This window comes from Nestor notabilis, unplaced genomic scaffold (genome assembly GCF_000696875.1).
Source record: "Nestor notabilis isolate BGI_N333 unplaced genomic scaffold, ASM69687v1 scaffold5454, whole genome shotgun sequence".
In the NCBI taxonomy this organism is placed as follows: domain Eukaryota; kingdom Metazoa; phylum Chordata; class Aves; order Psittaciformes; family Psittacidae; genus Nestor; species Nestor notabilis.
The window spans coordinates 31,386-40,758 of record NW_009926748.1 but is presented as its reverse complement, the minus strand read 5'-3'; the positions used below and the strand labels follow the sequence as shown (position 1 = coordinate 40,758).

At 47.1% G+C, this 9,373-nt stretch overlaps 1 protein-coding gene across 2 annotated transcripts in view; it reads left to right on the top strand.

Annotated features, from left to right (window-relative positions):
* The first annotated feature begins 1,841 nt into the window (after nucleotides 1-1,841).
* The window catches only part of SGSM3 (small G protein signaling modulator 3), a 19,060-nt gene continuing 11,528 nt past the window's right edge, over nucleotides 1,842-9,373 (top strand). The window contains exons 1-8 of one of the 2 annotated variants that reach the window (XM_010013703.1): nucleotides 1,842-1,914; nucleotides 3,611-3,696; nucleotides 4,882-4,948; nucleotides 6,082-6,290; nucleotides 6,449-6,556; nucleotides 7,502-7,645; nucleotides 8,034-8,229; nucleotides 8,459-8,604. In XM_010013703.1, coding sequence (XP_010012005.1) covers nucleotides 1,908-1,914; nucleotides 3,611-3,696; nucleotides 4,882-4,948; nucleotides 6,082-6,290; nucleotides 6,449-6,556; nucleotides 7,502-7,645; nucleotides 8,034-8,229; nucleotides 8,459-8,604 — 963 coding nt within the window. In that variant the 5' untranslated portion in view covers nucleotides 1,842-1,907. Of the gene's footprint in view, nucleotides 1,915-3,610; nucleotides 3,697-4,881; nucleotides 4,949-6,081; nucleotides 6,291-6,448; nucleotides 6,557-7,501; nucleotides 7,646-8,033; nucleotides 8,230-8,458; nucleotides 8,605-9,373 lie in introns of those variants that run through there. The other variant, XM_010013704.1, reaches the window with a different exon arrangement.

Sequence of the window (9,373 nt, the reverse complement as noted above, 5' to 3'; positions counted from 1 at the left end):
TGACTGTGGGTGCAATGAAGGCTGAGAATGACCATGGGGATCCCTGCTCACAAGCTTGAGGCACTGAGGACGGATTCAGAGCACAGGTAGCAAGAAGCATGGCAGACATACCACATGGCTGAAACTGTGACTGCATTCCTAATAAAATTCATTGGAAACAGGATTGACTGGGCTGAGAGAAGGCAGGGGAGAAGGACATATTGTAGGCTCAGGAACAGAGCAGCTGTGGTTGCAGGGCAGTGATAAGTCTGAAAAGTATCCCATCAAAATATGTTCACAGTGATGTTGAACGGGGATTAAGTATTGTCAGCAGTTTTACCTGCTTGGCGTGCACGCTGTGTGCGTTCCTGTGTAAAATGATTGTGCAGGTGCTAATTTTGTAATTGTTATGTCTTCAGCTACTGGGGGAAGGGTTGGTGCTAAGACAACAAAGTGGGGCTAGGGCGATGAGAAGTATAGAAAAACATTTACTGAACTTGTGGGTAAGCAACTGACCACTGTGTGGACAATATTACTTCTCAGAAATAAAAGCTGAACGGTTTTTTTTGTTTGTTTCTGTGTTTTTCTTTTTGCCTTGAGAGTTGGCATCAGAAGATCAAAGTGTCTGTTTATCCATGCCAGCCTTTCCTAGGCAGAGAACTGTTCAAATCTGGGAGGAAGAAGCCTTAACATTTGTGTTCTCAGATAGATCTTTTTATGCTTTTGGAGTGCTTTACAGCTGCTTATCTTGGAGTGCTGTAGCAAGCCACTTGCAGGCTGCAAGAGCTCACTGGAAAGCTCACTGAGATGCAAAAGCAATATCACCTTGTACTGTTGAGCACTATAAACAGCTTGGACAGGGCCTGCTGGATGAATCCCTGGGGCTCTTTCTTTTGGTGGTTTGCAGTCATAAATAGTTTTACTGGAATGGGGAAGCTGGAAAACCCATCCCAGTCATGCAAATGTTAGGTTTTCCTAGGTTCTTTCCCAAGTAAGCGCAAGTGACTGATATATCCCAGCACTGTCTTTATCTGCTTCATAGAGTTGGCTCCTGCTGTCTCCCACACAGAGTTATAAGGTTGGTTTTAAAGTCCAAAATCTCTCTCTCTGATTACTGAAGCATTCCACTGTTTTCCTGGAAAACCCCTATAAAATTCTGCTGTGAACTGGTATCAGGAAAGTCAGCAGGGGACCTATGCAAGCTGTTTCATTATCTGAGGTCTATTGCCTGATTCAGTTCAGAGGAGCCTGGCTCGTTGCAGATGTACTCGATAGCGTGCCGTCCACATCCTGGCCCAGTTCATCACAGAAAATCATTTTCAGAAGTTTTTCCAGCTCCCTTCAGGGAACTGTATTCCACAGCATAATATACTATGCTACTCCTAAAATCCCTTTCAGTCTTACTGCATCTAATGATATATCCTTAAACCCTTTTCACCATTCCAGACCTTTCTTCATGGACAGTGTATTCAGAGAATGATGGTGCATGGTATGGGGTTTTTTTAGTATTTGTGAATAAATACAGGACTCACAATATGTAATGGAAAAGGTGATGGAAGTTGACTGGGTTTTTGACATACCCTCAATCAGCAGTGCTGTTACTGTCACAAGGAATTTGGTAAATGACAACATGCTCTTTCTAGCTGATGAGTTGGTAGGAAACCAAGAGGAAATTCTACTCTCTGGAATTTAAGGTTCCTGAGGGGGGAACTTAATTACTAAGGGATTTAATTTTCCTGTGGGCAAGTTGTGTGTGAAGGGTCTGTCTCTTCTCCACCATGTTCTTAGATAGTAACTAAATTCTCTCATCACCAATATGTTTGTTGTTGGTTTTTTTTCTTCTTGTAACAGGATACTGACCTCTCGCCTGTGAGAACAGCATTTCTGGACCTGCTGACAGCCTCTACTACTCAGCCTTACCTAGCGCCATGTCAGGTGAGCAGACAAAAATGGACACAGTATAGATGAAATAGATGCTTTTGTCCCTTACTACTGAGTAAAAAAGCAGAGAGGCCAAATGGAGTTCCCTCCAAGAAAGGGACTTTTAGGGAAGAGGAATAGTTCCATGGCATCGTGTTTTAGTTTTAGGCATATGAAAAACAATGAGGTGGTTGGTGACAGCCAACATGGCTTCACTAAGGGCTAATCATGCCTGACCAGTATGGTGGCCTTCTATGATGGAGCCATAGAACTGATGGACAGGGACAGAGCAGTTGACATCATCTACCTGGACTTCTGCAAAACATTTGACACTGTCCTGCACGACATCCTTGTCTCTAAATTGGAGAGACATGGATTTGAGGGATGGACCACACAGTGGATAAAGAATTGGCTGCATGGCCACACACAGAGTTGCCGTCAACGGCTCCATGTCCAACTGGAGACGGGTAACAAGTGGTGTCCCTCAAGGGTCAGTGTTGGGACCGATCCTGTTCAACATCTTTGTTGGTGACATGGACAATGGAATTGAGTGCACCCTCAGCAAGTTTGCCGACGACCCCAACTGTGTGGCTCGGTTGATACGCTGGAGGGAAGGGATGGGATCCAGAGGGACCTGGACACGCAATGTCAAGATGGGCAATGCCAACCTCATGAAGTTCAACCAAGCCAAGTGCAAGGTCCTACGTCCGTGTCAGGGCAATCCCAGGCACAGCTACTGGTTGGGCAGAGAAGAGATTCAGAGCAGCCCTGCGGAGAAGGACTTGGGGGTGTTGGTTGATGAGAGGCTTTACATGAGCCGGCTTCAGTGTGCGCTTGCAGCCCAGAAACCAACCGTATCCTGGGCTGCATCAAAAGTAGCATGACCAGCAGGTTGAAGGAGGTAATCCTGCCCCTCTACTCTGCTCTTGTGAGACCCCACTTGGAGTATTGTGTGCAGTTCTGATGTCCTCAACATAAAAAGGACATGGAGCTGTTGGAGCAAGCCCAGAGGGGGCCACAAGGATGGTAAGGGGGCTGGAGCCCCGTATGAAGACAGGCTGAGAAAGTTGGGGCTGTTCAGCCTGGAGAAGAGAAGATCTGCTGAGACCTCAGAGTAGCCTTCCAGTATCTGAAGGGGGTCTACAAGGATGCTGAAGGACTCTTCATTAGGGACTGTAGCAATAGGACAAGGGGGAATTGGGTTTAAAATTAAACAGGGGAAGTTCTGGTTAGATAGAAGAAAGAAATTCTTTACTGTGAGGGTGCTGAGGCACTGGAACATGTTGCCCAAAGAAGTGGTAAATGCTCCATCCCCGGCAGCATTCAAGGCTAGGCTAGACAGAGCCTTGGGTGACATGGTCCAGTGTGAGGCATCCCTGTCCATGGCAGGGGGTTGGAACTAAGTGATCTTAAGGTCCTTTCCAACCCAAATCATTCTGTGATTCTATGAATCTGTGATCATACGATCTTTCTACTGCTTGGAAAAGCTGCACGATCAGTGCCAAGCCCGGGAAACCATTACCCCAAAACAGTGTTTCTCTCCTTACTTGCTTTGTTGGTGAAGTGGGAGCTGTTTCAATGTCTAGAGTAGCAGTAGTGACAAACTGTTGAGTGAGTCCTTCCCCTGCTGAAACAGCTTGTACTCAGTCTGTGTCTTCTAAGGGAGTCCTTCCAGGTTTTCACTGCTGTGTGTTGATCTCTTTCTGTTTAGGCCATCACACTCCCTCTGCCGGGGGCCCCTTCTCAGCACTCACTCCCAGCATTTGGCCTCAGGAGATCCTGGCAAAATACACACAGGTACAGTGTGGGGCAGGGAACAGGGTGTTCTCTGGCTGTGCAAAGAAGGGACCCTGGTGGTTTCTGGTGGTCTCTGGAAGCTGCAGAGAAAAGGAGGGAGAGGTGTACTTTTACTCCAGTGGTTGGTTATGGATGCTTGTTTGCTACTTAAACTTACTCTGTTTTGCGGCTGCATCCTGGCTCTTGCAAGAGCATCTTGCAGAGCACAAAGAAACTTGTGTGAATTATTGCCCTGCTGTTTTGCAACTATTGCTCCACTTTGAATATGTTGACACCCTCAGGGAGTCTCTGTCATCATCGAGCTGCTCAAGATGCTAGCCTCAAGACTTGTCATCAGGTGGGCAGAGCAGGAAGGAAGGGAGCAGCCATGGAATTTTGTAACTTACCCGCAGTGTTTCCTGAAAGCAGTTGGGCCCAGTAAAGCAGATTAAAGCTTATTGTGGAGCTACGCTAGAAGCACACTTCTTGGGTGCTGCCTGGGTGTAATGCTTGTGGGAGACCACACAGGAAGGGCAGGGGGCCTTGCAGGGAAGGGGAGGTATCTGTAGGTTTTCACTTCAAAAAAAAATCCTGGTTGTAACCTCCTACAATGCCAACCATCAGCATAGATGAGGAAAGTTGAGATTTGGGTCATGGACCTTAATATTTTTTGGCCTATAATTTGGGCTTGCTTCACAGGTGCAAATCCCAGTTTTACCTGCTGTCTTTCAGAGAAAATCTGAAAGCAAGAGGCAGGAGATGGAGCAATGCAGGGAGCTGAATTTTCAGTGTGTGTGCAGAGGTAACACACAGGACTGCTGTGTATTAGAGATGCAGACAATAGAGACCACTTCAGCTGGTGTGTGTAGATTTCTCAGTTCATGAGGAGGGCTGCATGCCCCTCCAGGTGGAAAGTTCTGGTCTTGATAGGATGCTGGAGAAAGGATTGCTGGGAAGATCTGTCCAGGTGTGAAGGCAGGGCTTCACAACTTCTACGGAGAAGTCAGAACGGGAATGGCATGCTTACTTGCTATACTTTCAGCTGGGAATTGTGGTGGGAGGCATTGAAAATGAAAAGGGCAAGGAAGTCTAGTCTAGTCACTCAGAGGGCACGGTGTGGACAGTGGTGGGATGGAGCAATATCCAGATGTCTCTGTTCAGTTGTTCAGTGCTAAAGTGTCTATTCTCCTTCTTCACATCTTGTAGAAAGAAGAATCTGTCGAGCAGCCAGAGTTCCACTATGATGAATTTGGTTTCCGAGTTGATAAGGAAGGTAAAACCAGTCCCAGCCCTCCCTTCCCCTTCCGTTGTGTCCTGTGTCCAGCCCTTTCCATGCTTCCGAGTATGGCAGGGTGATTTTACAACCATTCTGTGCCAAGTCTCATCTACCCATCTGTAGACATCATTCTGTATCCTACCATTGTAACTGAGCGTGTTGGACATGCTGGTCTTACGGGGGTCTGGAGCATAGACTATGCAGCAGAGTCATTTCTATCCCCTTATGCTTGTGCTGTGAGTAAGAGGGAGACCTATTGCAGCTGGGCATTGAACTGCAATAGCTGGCTGCCTTTGCAAAGAGGAAGAGAAAGGAGTGGGGAGAGTAGGAATGGCTTTTGTGCTCAGAGAGAACATTTCTAGGTCTCAGGCCGTACAGTGCAAGGGCAGAAGTTGTTCGCATGTAAGCACTGAGGCACCTTGAGTCATAGAGGATCCTCTTTGAAGCAGTGACCTGGAGATGAGGACAGGACACAGCGATTTTCTTCAGCTAGAACATTTGATTGACTTGTGCTTTATAAAATCAGCAGAAAGATTTGGACTGCATTGTTGGGATGTGTTATATGGTGAAGGACAGAGTGCCTTACGTCAAACCTGTACTTCTGCTGAGGTATCTATTTTAGAAAGCTTCAGGTTAAGGTGCTCTCTCATTGTGAATTTGGAAGTGTTCTTGTTAAAGCTATTTTGGTGATTAAATATCCACAAAGTTAAAATTTTGCACCTGATTACTTGCATGAGCATATACCTTCTGCTTGCCACCTCTGAGGCTTGCTACGCTTTTGTCAGCCTGATTTACAGATCTGTACAAAACCCAGTAGGATGACTGCTGCCAAGGTCTTGTTTAATTCCAGCCACACTCCATTCTAAATCATGATTAAGTAGAGACTAGAAGCCTGCTGACAGCTTCTTAGTTCTCAAAGCCCCAGTGCCTTTTGCTTATGACCATAAAATTTGCTGCATGGAGAAGACAGAAACCGAGCTTTTCCTTTCCATGCTCAGGCTGGAAGACGTGAACGTTTTTAATGTGCTCTCTTTGGATGGCCGTCCTACTCCCTCCCCTATGTTCATGCCCTCTCCTGTTTGCCTCTTTCACATGTTTCTGGTTTCTTTCCCTTCCCTTTGCTGAGGCAGATGGTGCTGAGCCAAACTCCAGCAAGCTCCTGGGGATCCCACTGACAGAGGAGCCACAGCAGAGGCTCAAGTGGCAGGCTCACCTGGAATTTACACATAACCATGACGTGGGTGATCTCACCTGGGACAAAATTGAGGTCACCCTACCTCATTCAGACAAGCTGCGCTCCCTGGTGCTAGCTGGCATCCCGCATAGCATGAGGCCACAGGTGAGAGTGCTGCCTGTTCTGGGCAGGCACTGTGCTCCTGCCTGGAGTAAGAGACGGTGGAGCAAGACCATTTTCTCTTGGTTGAAAGGGTGTCAGATTTTGGCTTTCTGTGGCTGTCTTAGTGACCCCTCCTGTCTTTGTTCACCGTGTTCCCCCAGCTGTGGATGCGCCTGTCAGGAGCCTTGCAGAAGAAGAGGAATTCAGAGATGTCGTATCGGGATATTGTGAAAAACAGCTCTAACAATGAAACCATTGCTGCCAAACAGGTAGGAGTCAGCACTGCCTTATGCTGACTGGGCACAAGGGAGTGGGAAGAAGGGCAAGATTTGCTGTGTGAGGAGGAAGGGGTCTCAAACTTGCAGCAGGGACAGTTGAGAGGACATGTGTGGTTGAATCTTGCTAAAGCTTAATCTGGTTGCGCATTTTTCTTCTTTGCTTTGTTGGATTAGCAACTGTGCAGCTCCCCTCCTTCTAAGAGCTTCAGAGGAGGGGTTTGATCCATACTACCTGCAGTAGCTACAGTTGTATCTCAGCAAATATCCTGATATTCATTGAGGAAAGTGGAGGTTGAAAGGCTGACAGATGCACCTTTGTTGAGGTAGTGGCAGCTGTTCCCAGGGACTGTCTTTGTTCACCCAAACACAAAGTCTCTGAACACCAACAAAATTGTTACAGGGTGCTTTCCCTTTTCCTCTGACCTCCTTTTTTGTGGGAGGAGGCAAAGGAAAAAGAAACTGAGCTCTGCACACGTTCATCCATCACCAAGAAGCTAGATTCAAAATGGTTGGAAGAAGGAACAACATTGCCCAAGGGAAATGTCTGGGCTGTTCACCTCCAAGTCCTCTGTCACAGATATGGCAAGGTTGTTGGTTTCTCTCTGGAATAGGGTCATTGGAAAGCCTTCCTTGAAATCGAAGCAGATGAAATTCCCAACTAGTATGCTTGCTGTTCTTAGTGGTGAAACTAGGAGTTGAGTTTAGGCAAGTATTTCTTGCAAGTCACCAAGTCACTGTGTCTCACACGTCAGTGAAGGCTATTAAACAGACCCCAGGTGCTTGGGCAAGCCACCTTCTTTGGTGCCTAGGGACTTAGGGATGGGTGTGGGGAAGCAGAGTTCCCTGAGGCAAGAGGCCATGGGGAAGTGCATAGAGCAGAAGCAGTTGATCAGATAGTGCAAGCTGACTCTGTCCTTGTTTATGGCTGTCCGGCAGATCGAAAAGGACTTGCTACGCACAATGCCCAGCAACGCCTGCTTCTCCAACATGAACAGTATCGGGGTGCCACGGCTACGCAGGATACTACGTGGACTTGCCTGGCTCTACCCAGAGATTGGATATTGCCAGGGCACTGGCATGGTAACCTGCTTTCAGAGTGTCTTTGTGATAGGGATAGTTTTGTCTGTGGTTGCTACATGGGGGCAAATGATTTGAGACAGTACTGCCAGACACTGTGGCTTCCAGGTGAGCTGAAAGGAAATCCCTTCCACGTGGAATATTCTTCCTTGGGAAGGGAGTGCAGAGTAGCACCATGCATCTGATGATGTAGAGAAATTCAGTCCATCTGTTGGGGAGGGGCAGGCATTACACTCAGAAGAAACCCCTTTAGTGAAGACTCTAGGAGAGCTGCTGTAAAGGAAGGAAGATGTTCGTCACCTAGATACTGGTCCGTCTGTCCACATGAGGAAGTGGGGAAAGATTTCTGCTCCTCTTAGGACATGCATTTTTTCTTCCTTCAAAATCCTAGATGGCTGCCTCTCTGCTGCTCTTCTTGGAGGAGGAAGATGCCTTCTGGATGATGTGCGCTATCATCGAGGAACTGGTTCCTGCCTCCTACTTCAGCACCACCCTGATGGGCGTGCAGACAGACCAGCGTGTCCTGCGACAGCTCATTGTGCAGTACTTGCCTCGCCTGGACAAGCTGCTCCAGGAGCATGACATTGGTAAAAGTGTGCCCTAGAAACCAGAGCTTTTCTTGCCAGGGTGACATGCAGACAAAGATTATTGTTCTTGTTTCACAAAGGAAAAGAAGCAGGGCGAGGAGCAAACCTCCTGGCCCTGGAGGCAATGCATGGTCATCTTTTAGCTGAGAGGACAGCACCTAGGAGAGTCCCTCTCCACTGTTTGGCTGACTTTTTATGTTGTTATTCTTTTACGTATCTTTGTTCACAGAGCTCTCCTTGATCACCTTGCACTGGTTCCTCACGTCTTTCGCTAGTGTTGTTCACATCAAGCTGCTGCTGCGTATTTGGGACCTATTCTTCTACGAGGGTTCTCTGGTGCTGTTCCAGCTCACTTTGGGCATGCTCAGTATGAAGGTAACTCCCACCTCCTCTTCCTCCTTTATAGTACTTCTGTGTTTAATCCTGAGTTTTAGGGGCAAGAAGGTTCTGTATCCGCTTCCTGTATGTGGTTTAGGAGTGTGCTAGGGAAGACGACTTCCTGCTGCCTTCAGAAATGGAGGCTGTGAAAAATTTCCAAGGCACTATGCAGAAGTCAGAGAATCCTGGTTTTTCTCTCATAATTAAGCCCCATCAGCTGCCCTTTCTGTTCAGTTTAAATTCCAACTTGAGAGTCCACCTTAGCTAAACCAAGACACCTCTTGATTTTGCACAATCTGTGAGCAGAGACTTAAAGCAGAGATTGTGATCATCTGGGAAGCTTTTGATGGCACTATTGAATGCTCCAAGAGATTAGCATTGTCCTGACCACATGTGATTTGGCTGATCTACCTGATTTAACCTCCTGATCTTTTCCTTTTTATGTGAAAAATAATTTTGTGGTTCAGCTTTTTGTTTGATGAGCAAGGGTGAGCCTGCTGGGAGTAAGGGGAAGGTGGAGCAGTTTGGCATGGTAGGCACTCTATAGCATATGAGACCAAGCATCTTCCGTCCTCTTATCCCCAGCAAGATCTCTGCTGTGTCCAGTCCTAGTGGTGGGTGCAGAATAGCTTTGATTTTGTCTTTCCTTGCTGATTTGATTTCCTTTAAATGATGAATGCTGTGATTCAAAAACATTCCAGCTAGAATTCTGGGGGGAGGTCTCAGTGCAGTAGAGCAGTAAAAGGTTCTGTTCACCTCCCAAAGG